The sequence below is a fragment of the Astatotilapia calliptera genome, chromosome 8, assembly GCF_900246225.1.
Source record: "Astatotilapia calliptera chromosome 8, fAstCal1.2, whole genome shotgun sequence".
Lineage (NCBI taxonomy): Eukaryota > Metazoa > Chordata > Actinopteri > Cichliformes > Cichlidae > Astatotilapia > Astatotilapia calliptera.
Window position 1 is genome coordinate 6,641,786 of NC_039309.1, and position 19,707 is coordinate 6,661,492.

At 40.8% G+C, this 19,707-nt stretch overlaps 2 protein-coding genes across 3 annotated transcripts; one reads left to right on the forward strand and one right to left on the reverse strand.

The window, feature by feature from the left end:
• Window positions 1–7,568: 7,568 nt before the first annotated feature.
• Window positions 7,569–15,059, reverse strand: twnk (twinkle mtDNA helicase). 2 transcript variants are annotated; one of them, XM_026178182.1, is made up of 7 exons: window positions 14,878–15,059; window positions 14,005–14,650; window positions 11,063–11,765; window positions 9,962–10,202; window positions 9,260–9,367; window positions 8,903–9,044; window positions 7,569–8,428 (listed from the first exon to the last, which is right to left on the reverse strand). In XM_026178182.1, exons 2-7 carry the CDS (start codon window positions 14,623–14,625, stop codon window positions 8,081–8,083), a joined length of 2,163 nt encoding a protein of 720 aa, XP_026033967.1. In that variant the 5' UTR covers window positions 14,626–14,650; window positions 14,878–15,059; the 3' UTR covers window positions 7,569–8,080. The 2 variants fall into 2 exon arrangements, with proteins under 2 accessions (XP_026033967.1, XP_026033968.1); XM_026178183.1 differs by lacking the exon at window positions 14,878–15,059 and adding an exon at window positions 14,786–14,852.
• A 114-nt stretch (window positions 15,060–15,173) lies between these two features.
• On the forward strand, window positions 15,174–19,707 carry mrpl43 (mitochondrial ribosomal protein L43). The gene is made up of 3 exons (XM_026178184.1): window positions 15,174–15,409; window positions 17,325–17,431; window positions 19,417–19,707. Exons 1-3 carry the CDS (start codon window positions 15,279–15,281, stop codon window positions 19,632–19,634), a joined length of 456 nt encoding a protein of 151 aa, XP_026033969.1. The 5' UTR covers window positions 15,174–15,278; the 3' UTR covers window positions 19,635–19,707.

Here is a 19,707-nt window from a genome sequence, read left to right on the forward strand (position 1 = left end):
ATTAATGTTTCTGGCATTGTTCCATAGAAGCTTTGCATTATTATTTTCTCCAGGAATTCAGCTTCCTTTGTCATTGTTGGCTGGAGCTGTGAGGTGCCAGACTCCCTCAGCCAACTAATCTCAGCATCTGTGTGCCAAGGGAGCTGCTTTGTCATTTACTGAATAGTGCACTCACTTTGATCCTCATTATCAAACGCTGTCCTTTTGTAATTGAGGAGCTTAATTAAAATGTACAATAATTTGATGGAGAGCATGGGGGGAATATTCAGTAGAGATGAAAAACAATCTTCTCTATCCATCCATCAATCCACAGTTGCTGCTCTGTATTTTCCTGCACAGTGCCAAACTGATGGCCTTTAAAGACAACATGCAGGATTCATATGTGTCCCCTGTTTTTTTTATGTGTCTTTAAGGAGGATAGTCCACAGTTAGATAATCAGCTTAACTGACCATGCTTATGCTGATAATGCTTCAATTAACTGCTGTGGTTTCAGTGCTCAGGCGCTCATGAAGCAGACAGCCAGTGTGTGCACACAGTCTGAGAAGATTAGGTAGAGAGGGGCCTCCTTTCAAGGTGGCCATGCAGACGGCTAATTTGAGAGTGAATGGACATTTTCTTTGGCCTGGCTGTGGAGTATGCCCAGTTGGCTGTTCAGCAGAACTGTCCCCATCTTGCTCTCTCTCTCTCTCTCTCTCTCTCTCTCTCTGTCTTTCTCTCTCTCAGGCTAAATTAAAAGAAAGTTTGGTGTGAGGTGCAGGGGCTCTGCCAGGAGCCTCACTTGTCTCCGAAGTAGGACACTAATTCTGACCACTTGCTGAAGAGGAATGAGGCCCTTCTCTCATTAAAATCAGAGATGCTTGCCTTTCAAAGCGCCATTTAACAGTTTCGTCATCCATTCGCTTAGCCACAGACGCCACATTCCTGACCACAACCACAGCACCTCCTCTCTTATTACTGCTATTATGCTCTTACTGTCACCCCACCTACCCTCTCATTTAACCTTTTTGAGTTTTATAGCAAATACAAGAGCCCAAACTGCCACCTAAGATTGTGCACCCTCCCCAATCCCCTCGGGGCTCTTGAATAGCCTCCACACCCTTGGTGCCAGGGCAGATTAAGCCCCTCAGCACTCTCTTTGGCCAGATCTGGGTGTTACATAAGAACAGGGCATGCTGGTGACTCTCAAAAGGTTTTCCTCTCATGTTTAAAAGCCAGTTGAGCACAGTGAGACGGCAGGTGTTTACAGTACAGCTCTGTCACTGGAAGTGGGTGGTCAGCTAAATGTCTGTGACTAATTCTACATGACAGTTAAGCATATCAGACATCAAAATTTAAAAAAAAGAAAGAAAAAGAAAGAAAGAAAAAGAAAAAAGAAAGAAAGAAAAACAATATTAAATAAATTAAGAAATTGTTTAATAAAACCATTATTGAAAAATATTAAAAAGAATATTTAAAATTTTTTATTTTTTAAAAACAAAAACAAAATAACAACAAAACAATGCCTATAAAAGAAAATAAATAACAGGAAATAAAGCGAATTTTTGACTGAAAATTGTCGGCTGAAGCTTTATCTTATAACACCTGCCTTTTTTTAACAGAGCATATTCTAAATGGTTACATTTTAAACTAGATTTCACACAAAAAAATAATAAAGCAGTTATCCATGGAGTATTATAAAAGAGATGCAAATGAGAGTATGCAGTAAGTAAGTAGTATTTTTGAGGGTAATGTTTCACATAGCTGCAGGGTGTGTTAAAATTGCTTCCTAACTAATTCACTCAATGCAATAATTTTCTTTTGTGTTTATTTACCTTTATAACAGTAAGCATGACTAATGTTATGAATCAATATAATCAATGAATGAATTAAAATTGTATTGATTCATTCATTTTAAGACGTATTGATTTCTGTATCATTTTCTCTCTGTGTTTGTCACCCTGTCAATTTCTCAGTATTCATTTTTGCCCCATTGTGCAAAACACTTTCATTCAAAGTAGGTCTGGAAAATAAATAAATAAAAATGACTTGGACGTTGCTATAGAATGAAGACAAATAGCTAAGCTATTAATGAGGATAAAACTGATAAATAATACTTAAAATCACAAGGCAATGTAAATAGGAATAGAGAAATTGATACAGAACCAAGATCAATAAGAAATATAAATATTTAATAATAGCAACTGCATGAATGCAGGACCTGATGTGAGACATACTTACCCAAAAGCCATACATGCTCATTGACCTTTAGATTTTTGTAGGTGAACTGCTCTGACTGCCACACACAGAGAAGCAAAGCACTGCAGGCATTCTCCAAAGGGTCCAGTTCACCTTCGACAGCATTTTCCTCCACCTCACAAAGGTCTGCAACCTTCAAAATCTCCCCATTTCCTTTACGTCACGCATGTGCAAAGGTGCATTAAGTATTAAACAATACTAACACCAAAATAGTCATGTAGAAAATTGTCATTCAGTAGCTTTATTTCACAGAGAAATACTTCCTAAGAATATCCTTTGTAACTGGATGAATTCATCATTTAATTAACTTCTTTATTGGTAATAAAAAAGATACAAAATATATTTTAAGTTTCAAATAATGGGCTGAAAACTGTGCTCCTTCATGATGTGAGAGTACAGAGAGGAGAATGTGAGCTTGGTTATTAATATACACAGCAGCAACAGCAGGCATAGTGTTGGCTAATGTGGGTCAAACGTGCTGAGTGCACGTGAGTGAGGCAGAGTAAACCCCACCTCCCTCATGTCCTGACACCACCCGGGGGTGGTGGGGCATCTTGAATCAGCTGTGAGTCTGAAATGGCCTCTGGTCCATCCGCATGCTACATGAGTCCTGAACACGCTCTAACTGCAAAACCACAGAGAAATGAGGCATGCACTTTATGGCGCTATAATGGGAATGGTTTCTGTTTATGAACATTTAAGATTTATAGCCAGTGCCTCTAATGCAAGGACAGGAATGTGGTGATTCTGGTCTGGCCTCCACTTTTGCACTTGAATGGATGGAGAAAGTTACTGTTTTAAAAACAGATCTTTGTAATGTCACAGACTCAGTGTACTGTTGAACTTGCTCTACATACTCAGTGTGCCCCTTCTAGCACTTGGTGTTCTCTCAGCATGTTCTGTTACACTTTCTATTCTACTGTGAGTCTGGCTCAAATAATATTTCCTGCGATTGGTTCTAATGGGGTTTATGGACTAAAATGGCATAAGGAAATGTTTTGATATGTTTTAAAAGTGCATAGAGTAAAGTATAAGTGAATGGTAGCTGGTAAGGATGCAAAATTAATCCTGCACCGAGCTTTTGTTTGGGAACTTTTGATTGCATTGTATTGCATTGTTTCCTCAGATGTAATAAAAATCTAAATGTTCAAGTCTTTATGATTACAAAAAGGACTTCTCGTTCACATTGGCTTAAGAACTAAGAGCTTAGCTGTTGTGTTTTTGTTTGTTTTACCCTGGACACAGTAGTGAAAGAATAACTAGGTTCTAGATACAGAGTCTGTATGATGATGTCTATCTCTTAAATGTAAATTATTTGCGATATTGTTATGTATCGTTGAATCTTCCTCATGAGTGAGAGAAAAGTGGAGTAGGAGACCATCAGATGGATTGGGGGTGACTAAATGGAAGGTTGGTGGGTTGATCTCTGGCTGCTCCAGTCTGTGTGGCAAAGTATCCCTGGGCAAGATACGGACTCAAGTGTTCTCGCCAATGCATTCATCGGATTTTTGTAAAACAAAAAGTAAACAAAACGAGCTGCATGATTCAGGTTAAGTGATATAAAAACAACAAAATCCATTACCAGGGAAGATTCTGTAAAAATAATGTGTAGAGATGATAAACTGACAAAGACCTATGTAACAGACACAGACTAATTACAGAACAAGGATAGGTGAACTCAATCAGTCACTGATGGCTCAAAAAAGATCAGAGAGAAGAAAAAGCACAAAAAACCACATGCGGACCTTCAAAATAAAACAGAAAGTAAACTGAAAAAAGGAGCAAGACCAAACTGTGGGGGACAGACAGAGGGGAACACAGGAGACACGAAAAAGGAAAATTGAGGACAATAATAGGAACCAAAGATAATACAAGGAACATGACTCTATGAAACTAATACTTTAAACCTAACCAGGAACATGTTTTTGTGGTTGCACTGTTGCCTAATTTATCTAAAAATACCTCCAAACTCTATTGTGTTCTAGGCTGACTTTCCTGCAGTGAAAGTCCTGTCATGGAGGCCAACATCAGCAGAAAAGCCTCAAGAATATGATCCCAAGATCACCGCAGGACCAAAGCCCCCAGCTGATTAACTCTGATTGAAGGTCCTGAAATTACCTCCAGACTCGGTCGAAATAGTTGAGGTTTAATGAAGGGCAGCTAATGGGGCGGAGAGCTATGCCTGCATGTCATGCATTCATCGGATCATGCAGGGAGCAGCATGCAAGTTTATTTCTCCCTGACTGATGTAAAGCTTCTTGTTCCGTTTTTGTGGTGTGGGCTGGCATTTTTAATTCTGACACCTGATGATGTTTTTATTAGAAAGATAGGAAGAGGGTTTATCAGCAGCTGAAACATCTTTTCTCGGCCTCATTTAATTCACATCCTTTTGGTCCCTGCACTGTTTGTTGCCTTCATGATTAAAAGCCTCATAACTGGAGTTGTTTCATCTCCTCCCCTCTCCAGATGGCAACTATTTGAATAGGCATGCAAAGCTCTGATCAGCAGAGGCCATTCACAACAAAAGAGAACAATCAGACATAGAGTGCTGTGCTGCTGCACAAAGGGATTCTTGTATTTAATTTGGATTTTCACCACCTGTTTACAAGAGGAAAAAAGAACAATGAAACTCTAGATATTTTTAAAAGCTTACTTGGAAGAGGATCAGTAATCCTATAGCTTATGACTGTACATTCATGTGTCTGCATTCATTTAGCTCAGTTGTATTTTTTTGTGCATTTTTGTGATTTTTAAGGAGCTGGCGGGCGACACAGCCACCATCATCTGGCTGCAGTAATGTCTTAAAACACAAAGAGCCCCATTCAGAGATCTCTCGGGCCATATCCCACACCCACACAGTCAAAAGGACACACGGACCCATCCAGCACACAGCCTGGAGTTATTATGGCGAGCAGTGTGTACTTACACAGCAGTAAAACATTCACAGAAAATATTCAGCATTAACAGAAGGGTCAGAAAAGCAGAAATGAGAACAAAATGATGGAGCTTCTATACAAAGACCTGTCTCCCTCCTGCTGTCTCATACGCAGTGATTTAGGTTCATCAAACACACACAGGAATTATTCCTACAGCTTACAACAATATTTTACAGTTTCAACTATCCGAGAAGCTCGAGGCTGCACATACCTCGTGTAAGATGAGTCTGGTGCCAGGAGCTTCCCTTGGACTGGTCTGTCAAAGATGGAGCCAGCAAAGAAATCAGAGGCAGACAGAGAGGCCCCAGTGTCTGCGAAGTCCACACCGAGGCAAACAACAGGACAAAAGTACTAAAGAGCAACTTCACTCATTTTTACTAAAAGTAAAAAGCTGTACAAAACCCTTTTCCTGCTCCAGAGTTTGTACAGGTTTTAAAGGAATAAATAACTTTAGTAAGAAAAAAGGAAACTCTCAACAGCTGAGTTGCATTTTGAGTAATTCAGGCACTTGGTTTGAAAGATTTTGAAGACAAAGTAGGCATGTTGTTATACATATGTATGACATTCAGGTTAGATTGATATTTCATAAGTCATAGCAAAGCTATGCATCTGGAGTGCAAAGGCTGCCTCAACATTCCCATAATCCTAAGGTGTTACATATGGAGGACCAAAGCAGTCAGTCAATCAGTCAAGTTTATGCCACAATCACCTGAGGAGTGGACTTTCCAGCAAATTCACTCCAGCTTCAAACAGTCTAACACAAAGACAAAGTACAAGAGTTACACCACCGACTCTATAGATCTCAGTTAGCATGCTAAACGTTAAAGTTCATGACTGCACAATTAGAAAAAGACTGAACAGCACGACATGTTTGGAAGTGTCACCGAGAAGAAGCCGCTTCTCTCATGGCTGGTTTTTGTGTGCAAACCTGCATCTGTATAATCCACAGGACCTCTGGAACAATGTCCCGTGGACAGATGAGACCAAAGTGGAGATGTTGGCCACAATGCACAGCATTATCAGCACAAACAGCTCAACTGTCAAAGCACAGCAAAGGAGGGTTGATGATTCAGGCTTGTTTTGCAGCTACAGGGCACTTTGTAGTCACTGAGTGGACTATGAATTCCTCTATAAGTATTCTAGAATCAAATGTGAGGCCATCTGTGAGACCAAAGCTTGGCCCAAATTGGGCCATGGAACAAACTCAAAGGATGTAAGGAAATCTACAGCTGAATAGATTAATCAAGGTGTTGCAATAATAGTCCAGTGAAAAAATGTTTTCACAGGACCGTGTTTGCCTTTGGTATTGGCCAGCTCGTTTTATATTGAAACATAAAGGAACTGTAAAAGAAAATACAGAAATACGAAATAACAGAAAAGAAAATATTCTATAACTTGTATCTATGTATCTAGTGCATTAAATTGGATTTTTTAATTATTCAGTAGTTAGTTTTTTTTCCATTTTGGCACCTTTGGTCCTTGATTTTACACTTGTGTCATTCCCACAGTGACACTTGATTTATTCAGTGTATATTTCAAGGTTGCAAATCACCAAAGGCCCTGGTATAAAACACACAGACACTTTCATATTCCCACATTGAACCACTAACCCTTTAAATCATAAACCTGAAATTTATATGGGTTTGCAGTGACTGTGATAAAGTGCGACACTTCAGCAATCAATACGTCCTGCAGCAGCCCACGACACAGCGCAATGCAGACTTTCTTCACTTCTGAGAGCTGCTGATTCTACTCGTAACCCCACACCAGTGCAACCGAGGCAGGGTAGTTGACTTTACCCATGAAATATTCATAGGAAGATGTTTTAAAAACACTTTGCATTTATTTAAAGTCACCCACTCTAAATAATGCATTGTGTGGTGTGACATTGGAGAAGGCCATGGTTGGACAATGAAGGGTAATTAACAGGCAAGTGTGCTAAAACCTTTAGTACTCTTCTCTTCCATACGTGGTATTTGAACTTAATTATCATTATTCAAAAGGCAGGCTCACAGGAGGATAAAAGGGAACAAACAAACTCTGAAACTCAGTCAAACAGCAAGGAAAGAGGGGTACACAGCTTGCTGCTTAACCAAAGAGTGCAGAATTAAACTACATTTTTCCTAACGTGCATAACTGAGCTTTGTCACGCTTGTAGTCATTTATAAATCAGACATATGGAACAAATCGTTAGCAAGTTGTTAAGGCAGTCGCTGCTGTAGCCGAGAGACGAAACTAAACGAACACATATGTCTGTAGTCAGTGATCACTGCCATTTGGAAATAGGACGGCTGATATTTGCTGCTCAACAATTATCTGAAGTTAACTAAACTCCAGTCTCTTAGCACACAACGCCCCCTGGTGACCACAGATAGAAAACGCAATCACAATCTGCATTAGAAGTTGTTGGAGGGGGTTTATTATAAAAAGCAACAAATCATTGTTGTACAAAAAGTCAGTAGAGAACACACTGTGGTAATGTGCAGGGGTTTGTATTATGCCTCTAAGCAGACAGTGATAGTGTTACCATCCCTATTTAATCAGTAGTTCCTGGCGTCACATTATTATTTCAATAGGTTAAACAACACTTAACAAATTCAGTCTTACTACATTGAACAGAAAAGCTTTGAAGACTAGTTTAACACTTTGCTGTCATTATTTCACATTCTGTCTGTAACATGCTTCATTCCACGATGAAACACGTTTTCACTACCTGGCATATTCTGGATTCAGGGATGTTAATTCATACATTTCATATGCATGTTCATATTTATGTACTTGTATTTAGCTTAGCTGAACCTCCTGTTATTGACATACAACTGTCGAACATTATCTTTCATACAAAGAGTCTGGTTGAGGTTTAACATTCAAATCCCTGATCAACAGAGAGAATACTCTGAATGAAAGTTCACTTCTGAATGGCTCCGTTTCCATTTGCAGGACTTTTAACAGTTCGTGGAGTCTTTGTGTTTCCTTTCACTTTCTCTACCTTGTCTTTTTTAACCTCCTCCTTCTTTGACGCTGCTGCAGTGGCCTCGTCCTCCTCCTCGTTTTCCGGCTTAGTGTTGACCTTCCTCAGCTTGTGTTTTCCTTTGATGGGAGTGGAAAAAGTCAGCGAAGACTTGATGAAGTCCAGAGGGAAGATGCCCACGTCTCCATCAAAGCGGTTCTTGGTCACTTGCAGGGATCTGCGGCCAGGACACGTCACCAGCTTCTTTTCCTGCAGTATGAGGACGTTGTCGGCCTCTTGGCTGGCCTGGAAGGAGTTAAAAGTCAAGACGTGTCTTACTTAAATTGGAAAACTGCAGATTTGCGAAGAGAGCAAGCGTATATGCATTTTATTGAAACAGCAAGTCAAGAGATGTGCTTATTTATTAAAATGTTTTTAATGTTTTTTAAGAATCAAAATAGAATGATACCCATGCTATTTTGATGAGTATGAACAAAATTATTATTACTCTCACAATAACAACCTATCGATGCTGTGATTCTATTTTGGCCCTTTTAGTTCTCCTATTAAAATATTTTAATTTGCGAATGCCAGATAGGGGAAATACCCACAAATAGGGTACATTTTTGCTGACCAGGTCACTGGTGACTGTGACAATGTTAAGAGGATAATTAAACATTGTACATTAAATGTACAGTATCTGTCTGCCAACAATTTGTCATTTTCAACTGTTCCTTCAGTATTTTCTACCAGACTGAACTGAAACTCTCACTGCCTTACCTTAGCAGAACCAAAGATTGATGCCGTTTGCAGTTCTCGGTCATCCTCCTCTTTCCTCGGATGAATGATCAGGGTGACATGACAGGAGCTGTTAGTGGCAAACTTCCTGAAAACCCCGATAATGTGGTCCTGGACTGCAAACCTGGGGTACATGAGAACATTGTATTTCCATACAGCATTAACACACCAATAACATATATTTTTATGACAGTATGTTTGCACTGAAGCACCGCAGCAATTTCCTAATGTTGTAAACCTGCTCAACATTTGGCAATAAAACCCTTTCTGATTCTGATTCTGAACAGCACTAACATGACATCATCACACACCAGATAAACAACATTTTTTTTATCTTACTTGTCTACTGAAAGGTTTTCTTGTCCCATCATGAACTGTAGATTATCAATGACGACATGGTTGATATCATAGAGGTAGACAGCATGTTGCATTGTGTCCAGCACTGTCCTGCAGGCAAAATTGGACAGGAGTCAGAGGGTCTTAGACCATGTCCACACTAATATGTTTTCGTTTGAAAACGTATCTTTTTCTCTCCGTTTTGGCCTTCTGTCCACACTGAGACTGCGTTTTTGGTCAAGGAAAACAGAGCTTTTTGAAAATGCTCGCCAAAGCGGAAAGGCAGTGTAGACTGCATAAACAGAGACTTTCGGAAACGATGACGCATTTTAGTCATATGATGCAGTCATGTAACCAATTAAACTAAGATAGCAGAGGGCATTATACAGCAGTTATTTTGTTTGCTCTCAATTTTGACAGCCCTATTAAAGATTAATATCAGTTTGTACATGCTCCAGATAGCTTTTCTTCAAATTCTTTAATTCTCACTCGCTTTTGCAACTTTGTACTTTTGTGTTACTTGCAGCAACAACTCCACTTCATTGTTAGTCCATTTAAAAAACTCATTTACTCATTTAACATTTACTGACTGAGCAACCACACTCCAACAAGAAGTGATCAAACTATCAAAATTATGTTAAAAAACAAAGCAAACCTCTTCAATAAAAGAACTTAATGGATCCCTGAAGTACTAATAAGACTTACTTGATGTTCTGCTGCCCATGGAAAGTCATGAAGTAAAGCGACAGCTCTTCAAACTTGTCTGCCCAGAAATCATACTGTTCCAGGTTCTCCTCCAGCCTCTGCATGGCGAACTGTGTCAACATGATCTTGGCTAGACGAACATTGTTGATCTCAAAGCTGCCCCACAAAGTGTTGACACCCTGCATGCAAAGGTCCAGGGCCAACTCACTGATAAAGGTGGTTTTCCCACTTCCAGTAGGACCTGGTAAAGAAACATCATGATTGCGTACTGGGTTAATAAAGCTAGTACTTGTACTTTATATTTAAACTGGTAAACTAAAAAGCCATCATACTTCCAGACACTTTAATGAAAAGTAAAAACTTGGCCAGCTGTGAGTGTTTTACATCCTCTTCCTTTAAAGAAAGTATGCGGTTTGATTTTTTTTTTTTTATCAAATATTGTGGCTGAATTTAAGTCAGCCTATCTCCGGTTCAAGGTCCTTGAGCAGTGCTGCATGACTTCCACAGCTTTTTAGCATTAATTCAGCTAGGTAATGCAGTGGGTCAGTGTTATAACAGTGATGATTCAATTTAAATGGCACACAGTGGGACACCAGGAAGTGGATTTGTTATTCACATGTTTGAAGTTCCATGATGAAATTGCAGATATAAAGAAGCATGTTGGGACTTTCACTGACTGATCCAAAAATAGCCACAATGCTGCAGAAGTCAGAAAAGGGAAAAACAGGAGCAGTTTTGAAAGTGCTGCAGCACTGACAAATGAGACCATCTTGAAGAAGATATCATCCAAACTTCAATCAGGTATGGTTTTTGTTTTGTTGTTGAGTTGTGAAACTCGATCACAACTCAGGGCAGAACAATAAAAGACTGAATTTAAATCTGCTTGCTTACAAATTGGCTTTGATATTTGGCTACCTAGAAGTGGTGGAAGAAAGATCCATTATCCACAGAGATATTGATTATATGATGCTATGAGTTTTGTTTGTATCACTTTTAAAAAGGGAAGAAATGACTTAATTTTGGTTATGATTTCTTGGGATTTTAAAAAAAACAACTAATTAGTTCCTGAGTCTTAAAACATCATTATTAGTAACACAGTACCTGTAAAAACAGTCAGCTCTCCCTTGCGGTGTCCCTTCAAAATCCTGTTGAGCTCAGGAAACCTCGTCCACTTCACTCCAGCCACCTGATCTGTGTTGACGAGCTCCCCATAAACATCCTCTCTGAGCTGCTTGAAGGACACTATGGACTTATGGGCCGCTGGGATCGAGGCTTTAATGATGTTGCTTAAGTTTTTACCTCGGGCCAGAGCCTCCACCGCACACGGCCGGTACTCACCGGGCCGCACAAGGGAGCAACGCCTGATGCCCAGCTTGCGAGAAAAGCTCTTTGACGCCTCCCAGGAGCGAATGTCTCCCCCCAGCCACAGAGTCACCCGCTTGAATTGCTCCAGGTAGGGCAGCAGGATTGGAGGAAGGCAGCTGACCCCGCGAGGAAGAGCAACACTCGGGAGTCCTGTTGCCTGACTCACAGCCATCGTGTCAAACTCGTGACCCGTCACCACCACCTCCGAGTCCAGACGTCCCACAAGAGGGAGGCCAAACAAGTTGTAATAGGAGTTAGACTTTGGGACTGTAGCTTCATTATATGTGACTTTGTCAGTTTCTGTTCTTTGAGCTGACAGGAGCTTGACCCCTTTTAAAGAGGAATCAGGTCCACCAAACCAGGGGAAAACCAGGCTTTTGGTTGGCTTGAATAATCTCACTCCAAACTTCTTGAGGGTTGCATTGGAGATCTTTGTGATCTGAAACAAAGCATTGACATTACTGTGCCAGATGACACTGTAGAGGAAAAGGTAAGGTCTTGTACATACACCACCATATTTAACAAAATAAATATATATGTTTAAAGTGACTTTACATTCAGGTACTAGCAGTCTCAGAGGATGAGAATGGTTGTGTATGTGCACATATCCCGGGCGTGTCCTCAGAGCGTGTTCTGGGGAGCTTGCAGGAGTGCTGACAGACATATTCAACCTGTCCTTGGCCCACGCTGTGGTACCGGCCTGCTTCAAATCCACCTCCATCGTCCCGATACCCAAAAACTCCAACCCATCTTGCCTCAATGACTACCGCCCAGTAGCACTCACCCCCATCATCACTAAGTGCTTAGAGCGACTGGTCCTAGCACACTTCAAATCCTGTCTCCCCCCCACCCTGGACCCCCACCAATTCGCATACCGCCAGAACAGGAGCACAGAGGATGCAGTCTCCATCGCACTGCACTCTGTCCTCTCACACCTGGACAACAACAACACATACGCCAGAATGCTGTTTATAGACTTCAGTTCAGCATTCAATACAATCCACCCCTCACAACTCATCAGGAAACTGACAGACCTGGGCATCAGTTCCCTCATCTGCAAATGGTTACTGGACTTCCTGACCAACCGCCCCCAACATGTCCGGCTGGATAACCACTGCTCATCTACCATCACAATGAACACCGGTGTACCACAAGGCTGTGTGATGAGCCCTTTCCTCTACTCCCTCTTCACCCACGACTGCAGACCTGCTGATGGTTCCAACACCATCATTAAGTTTGCAGATGACACCACGGTGATTGGCCTCATCAGTGACAACGATGAGGCCGCCTACAGGGAGGAGGTGGATCGTCTGGCTGAGTGGTGCGACACAAACAACCTGCTGCTTAACACCGAGAAGACCAAGGAGCTCATCGTGGACTACAGGAGGAATGCTGACCCACATCCACCCATCCACATTAAGGGGACGGCTGTGGAGCGTGTGAGCAGCTTCAAGTTCCTGGGAGTCCACATCTCCGAGGATCTCACCTGGACGACCAACTGCTCCAAGCTGGTCAAGAAGGCTCACCAGCGCCTCTTCTTCTTGAGGACTCTGAGGAAGAACCACCTGTCCTCAGACATCCTGGTGAACGTCTATCGTTGCACCATCGAGAGCATCCTGACCAACTGTATAACAGTCTGGTACGGGAACTGCTCTGCCTCGGACCGGAAGGCGTTGCAGAGGGTCGTGAAAACTGCCCAGCGCATCGCCGGAGCACCACTTCCTGCCATAAAAGACATCTACAAGAAGCGGTGTCTGAAAAGGGCTGGGAAAATCATCAGAGACCCCAGTCACCCATCACATGGACTCTGCACCCTCCTGCCCTCTGGGAGGCGCCACAGGAGCCTCCGGACTAAGACCACCAGGTACCGGAACAGCTTCTTCCCCACAGCTGTCAGACTCCTGAACTCTGCCTCCTGACATCTGACCCACATTAAAACATGGACTGAACATACACACACCCACAATGGACAACTGTACCCTCAAACACACAATAATAACACGGACTGAACCACCACTCACAACCACCAGCACTTTATATAGCCTCTGTAGAATTATCCACATATCTCACTTATCTTAACTGCACTACTGTATAGCTCTGTGTAAATAATCATTCTGTACATACGATAATCTTTAATCCTACAACTGTTTACAACTTGCACAGTTCCCATTTCTGTATAACTGTATATCTCAGATTCTGTAAAGTTATTTATTTCATATTCTGTGTAGTTTTTCATATTTATATCCTGTTCATAGCCTGTACATAGCTTGTACTCACTACAGCCTGTACATACCTATAGTTATAGAATATTCACAACATACTTCATACCGTGTACATCATAACATTCCATAATAGACCCATTTCTGTAATATATTTACATATCTATATTATTGCTAATATTTATTGTAATATATCTATATCACTAAAGCACTTCTGGATGGATGCAAACTGCATTTCGTTGCCCTGTACCTGTGCATGTGCAATGACAATAAAGTTGAATTCTATTCTATTCTATATGTTTGTCACAGAGCTGAGGATGTGTGTGTGTGTTAGTTGTTGCCGATCTTTGTAATCAGTGCAGGGAGATGTGTGGTGAGGGCAACAGCTCTGGGGAAGCTGTTCATGAGCTGCTCGTGTCATCTTTTGAATTAAGAATCACAAATTACACAGAATAATACCTGGAAAATGGTTTTAATCAGCTGAGCTTCATCCTCTGGGAGGTCAGTGAGTGGCACAGAGGTGGACCAGATCCTCTGCACCTCTCTCAGCTCCCTCTCTCTCTCCTCCTGCTCCTCCACACTCTCCGGATACCCCAGAAGCACATTAGGGTTAAGGGACTCTTCCCCGTCCTTCTGCATCACCTCCAAACAGTCCTGGAGGTCCTCCCAGCTCCCCTCCACCAGCGTGTCCTTGCACAGAAACTGTCCCGTGGTTTTGTCAATGAACAGGGAGAAGACCTCCTTCCTGGTTGACAAATCCACAAAGATGCTGGGAATGTGGAGGCAGCTGTAACCATCGTGGAAGGGAATATCTTTGGAGCGTAGATACTGTTTGATGTCTGTGACTGTGACTGGGGTCACAGGGAACTCTAAAGTAGATTTGGTGTCTTTTTTATAACCTCTGGTCCCAGTGTGTGTCAGGAAGTAGCCTGTACCCCAAGGTATTGGAAATGGCCTGTGAAGCAGCCTCTTTGCTAGAGGTCTCAAAAATGGAGATGTAAGACATCCTTGGGGGAGAAACCTTGGAGCTCCCACCTGCAAGAGACAGGTGGAGCTCCTCAGCAGCAAGCCTTTCCACATTGGTTATGTGGTCAGCACGTTGAACCTGCAAAAAGACACCAAGACATGAGGAAACCAGCAGCCTAATATAGGAAAAGCACAGCAAAGTTTTGGGGTGACCTAGACAGTCAAATTAAGGAGAGGCAGAAAACCGTTATTTTCTTGTCAAACGGAGACGTACCGAACATGAAAATTATCATGGAGGCGTATGAAAGCATCACTCAAAAGTTAGTGGCGTTTAATAAAACATGAGGCTGAAAAAGAACAACTTACAGTCTCTGATATCTGTCCTCCTCTCCTCCCATGCTCCACTCTAACCCGGGCTTTTCGGTGCGTTTCCAAAACAAGTCCGTGTGAACAATACGGAAGACTAGATATTCGGAAAGCTAGACTAACACATATTTACCTTTTAAATTATACTTAACGTGATCATTTTTATAGTAGAAAATAAATGTAATGGTTGGACGTTTAATTTGTCAACGAAAAAAGTCTTCTTCTAGAAGGTATCTTTTTTTGTTAACCGTTATGTCAGCTATGCGTTTCACTCCGGAACTTGCTACTGACGGACAGCGCTGTGTACATGCCCGTCAGGTTGTCCTCTGAGAGCCTTGTTACCGTTTAGTGTGTTTGACTGTGTTATTTTTGTGCAGCAGTAGAAAAAGAGCAGATTAACGATGACTTCCAGAGGGACACCGAGTCGTTTTTTGAGAAGTGTCCTTCAAAATGGCGTCGGTCGGTACGTTTGCCAGCTAAAACGCATCTCCATCGTCTTCTCCAAAAAGGCTCAGAGTTCGCTGGGAGCCAGGTAAAAGAAGTCTTTGATAGTTTATGTAGACAGTTCCTCTAAGTCACGGCCTTGAAAAAATCTAAGAGATTACTTGGTTTCCTGATTAGCACACGGTTTATTGATTTAGATCTTGTAATTATTCTTAAATTAGATCCCAGTCTATTATGTTGACGTTAGTCTTGTACCTCATTATTTTCATTAATCAGCCGTCTTTCCCGGTGGAGGAATCCAAAAGATGCTGTAAGCCAACAGCAGGTTAAAAATCTATTTGTCATAACGTCATAGCATACAATATGCTCATCTGCCGCTTCATTAGGAACACCCTTTCAACTACTCGTTAATGCAAATATCTCGTGAACAAATCACAATGGCAGCAACCGAACACATGTAGACATGGCCAAAGACCAGATGAAGTCCAAACGAGCATCAGAATTTTGAAGAAAGTTAAAGATGTAGACGAGCATCTGTGAACGCACAGCACGTTAAACCTTTGAGCAGATGGGCTACAGCAGCAGAAGACACCTGATGTCACTCCTTTCAGCTGAGAACAGGAAACTGAACCTACACCAAAGCTGGACAATAGAAAATTGGAAATGATGCAACATTCGAATGGAAGGGTCAGAATTTGGTGTAAACTACATGAAATCATGAATTGTAGCTCAGGAGGCAGAGCAGGTCACCAACTGATCAGAAAGTTGGTGTTTTGATGTCCGGCTCCTCCGGTCTACATAGCGAAGTATCCTTGGGCAAGATAATGAACCCCAAGTCGCCTTCTGATGTCATGTCACAGAGCTGAAATCCTCTCAATATGATTTCATTAACATGACAGTGAATTTATTGTACTCACATGGTCTCCGCAGTCACTGCATCTCAATCTAATAGAGCATCTTTAGTAGCAGGAGCAGTAGGTTTGCAACAAGGATGTACAACAAACAGATCTGCAGCAACTATGTGATGCTGTCATGTAAATATGCACCAAAATCTCTGAGGAATGTTTCCAGCACCTTGTTGAATCTATGCCACAAAGAATAATACCAGTTCTGAGGGCAAAAAGCGGTCAAACCCAGTACTGACAAGGTGTAACTGATAGAGTATTTTAGAAATGGCCCAAAAATGTGCAGTTAAGCAGGATTTTTGCAGTTCCTATTATAGCATGTAGGCTCAAATGCACTACCTGCTTCTGTAACACACAATCAGAAAGCCAGATGATCATCACATTCCTGTGATATGGATTCAGGGATCATAGTAGAAGAATCTTTTAGCACTGGCAGTAGATGTTGACAGACATCACCAACAGCCCTTTATTGTTCAAATGCCACATCATGATGCTAGCAGCAGTTACATTTGCAGACTCTCAGCAGAATTTTTCACTGCTCAGAATAGTTTCTGACTTCATGACTGAATGTTCTGTGACTTCAGTAGCCTAAAGATAAAAATAATGTTTCTGTTGATTCATTTTAAGCTGTTTATCTGCTTGCTAACACACAAAATTGGCCAAATACTTTACATTTGCATTATAATAGTGAAAGGGTCCAGCTTCACATTAACCAATTAAAACATCCTGTGCTCTTCTAAAATTGTATTTTAAAGAAAATGTTTTTTTAAAAATTCATATCTGAAAATTGCAGGGTGATGTCTGTCATCTGGAAAGATTTTTTTTCCCCCAAGTTTGTTTTATTATCAGTTATTTAACTGTTCATGCATTTCTTTTTCTTTTTGAAATGAAAAGTAGCACAAAGCATAAAATTAAATTATATGATTGTCATTTAATTTTCCATTTTATACAGCTACGCTCAGACTGTGTGGTTTAAACAAAAGTATAATAATTTATTAACCAGTAATGAAAATAATTGGCAGGTATGGCTCAAAAAAAAAACAAAAAAAACTCTGTCACCCTTACCAAACTGTAATACCGGTTAACCTGCTTTTTCAGGGATTTCATCGAGGAGGGAGTTGTGGATTATGCCAACAAGAACCCTGGAACTGTCGTCTATGTGTCTCCGCAGCCCTGCAGAGTACCAAAAATAGTTGCAGAATACTGTAAGTGCCCACAGCTCTGTTCGAATCAGACCTGAATAAATTTACTGAAACAATGGTGAAGCAGAGTGACAGTGAGATTTCTGAATATATATCATTTGTTGATGTAGATATAAAGCAAAGAGAGAAGGAGTTAAGATTACAAGCTTCTGTTAAGGAGTTTAAAGGTAATGAAATTATAATAGAGAGCAACTGAATGTTTATTAGAACATTTATTATATTCCACTCACTAGACTCTGAACTGAGTAATCGATAATGTATACTGAATAAAAAGATGAGTACCAAAATGAATGGTAATCACGTAGGAATATAGTCATGACTCTCTAGAGATGGTAAGCTTTCAAATGCTTCCAAACTAACCATCACAGATGTGCCTGACTAAAATAAGATGAGATAAGACTTAACTGATTCCATCCAAAGTGTTCTGGATGTGGTGTTTAGAGCTGCCCACCAATAGGTTGACAATTGAAACCAGCAACTTGTTGATGTTATAGGTGACCGAGTTGATCATACAGACAGTTGGTCTTACAGGTGCACCCTGTTTATGTATCGTCTGTAAACCATACAGACTTGGTTTAGATTCTCCTGGGTATAGCCTGTGGTATGAGGTTTGCTCAATAACGATGTCTTGCTCTAACTGTTTGAGACAGTCTATCACCCTCTTCCTGTAACAACTACCTGGTTCTCATTTCAGGGGCTCATAAGTATTTTTGTCACTGTGCAGCAACACAATTTTCTCATGTTAGTCTTTCTGGTTTAGCAAAAGCGTGCACCTACCCTTGTCTGCCGGAAGGATGATAATGTTGTTATTACTAAGCGATGTGAGTGCCTTCCTCTCCCCCATGTTGATGTTGGATGCTGAGGACATTTTCGTCCCCAGTTGCTCTGCTTCCACATCTGCAAAGTTGATGTTTTGAATTGCTGTTTCTGTAGCTGTGATCAATTCGACTATCGGAATTTGCCTCGGCTTTAAATTTAACCCTGCAAGGATGTTTTTTACTGTTTGGGTGAGTTTTCTGTCAGGCAAATTTTTCCCCCGCTTTCCACATCCTCGGTATGGCATCCTTCTGTCTTCAGGCTGTTGAGGAAACTCCATATTTGGCTATGCAGATGTACTGTTCATAAGATTGGGGAAACCTGCAGTCAGCTGAGACTGAAGAAGTCACGTGGATGGGGATGAAACGTTTTCCCCACTGAAAATGCTACTTCCAGAAAAAAAAGAATCATCTTTTCAGGATTTCCTTACCTGTATGATTGAGCATGCATCAAGGCATATTTTCTAACATTTCTTTCATATTATCTGAAAACTCCTTGAACCAGATTCTTCATATTTTTAGGGTAAATATCTGGTACTGTGGCTTTATCAGTAAGGACATTTATAGAATGATGGATGCTTGAAATCTCTAAAATATTTGGATCCTGGATCTCTGACAGCAAATTTGGAAGTATTGTAGAAATGAGAATTTTGCAGATAGGGAACTGATATTTTATTTCCAGCTTCTCATATAGAAGGCATGTAATAGTCTTTAACCCTGTCACGCCAATTGTATCATATTTGATGAATTAATATTTTAGAATTCTTCATCAGCAAATATGAAACAAATTAAAAGTCACATATGCAAATTAATATTTCATTTAATTTTTAAACATTTTGTCAGAAGTTTTAATGAATACTCCATTTTCAAAAAGCTTGAGTATGGATAAGGTAGATTTTTCATCCAACTTCACTGTTATAATACCCAGCTATGAAACCATGTGCCAAATCCAAATGAACATTTTTAGAAACAGACAGTTTGTGTTAATGTTATATCCAAAATCTGTTGTTCTGTCTCATTTTTACTTACTTAATAAGAAGCACGAAAAGTAAACTGCCATAAAGCAGTCTTAGATACTGTAGGGGGCAGTATAACATAGGTAGAAGGTATTGTTGTTAATGTTAATGTTGTAGGTGTCCTCTTAAAAGTCGCATATATTTTCCTTTTTTGCAGTAAATGGCAACGTGAGGGAAGAAACCATCACGAGCAAAACGTCTCAGCAGATATCCGAGCTTTTGACTAAGCTGACCAATCAGTCCGGTCTGGAAATCATCCGCATCCGCAAACCCTTCCACACAGACAGTCCCAGCATCCAGGGCCTGTGGCACCCTTTCACCAACCGGCCCCCGTCTATTGGCCCCTTAAGGCCACAGAAACCAGATTCTCAATAAGGACTAACGAAAGAAAATGTTGAACTTCCATTTGTATTTTTTGCAATTTAAATTAAATCACTGGTGAATAACA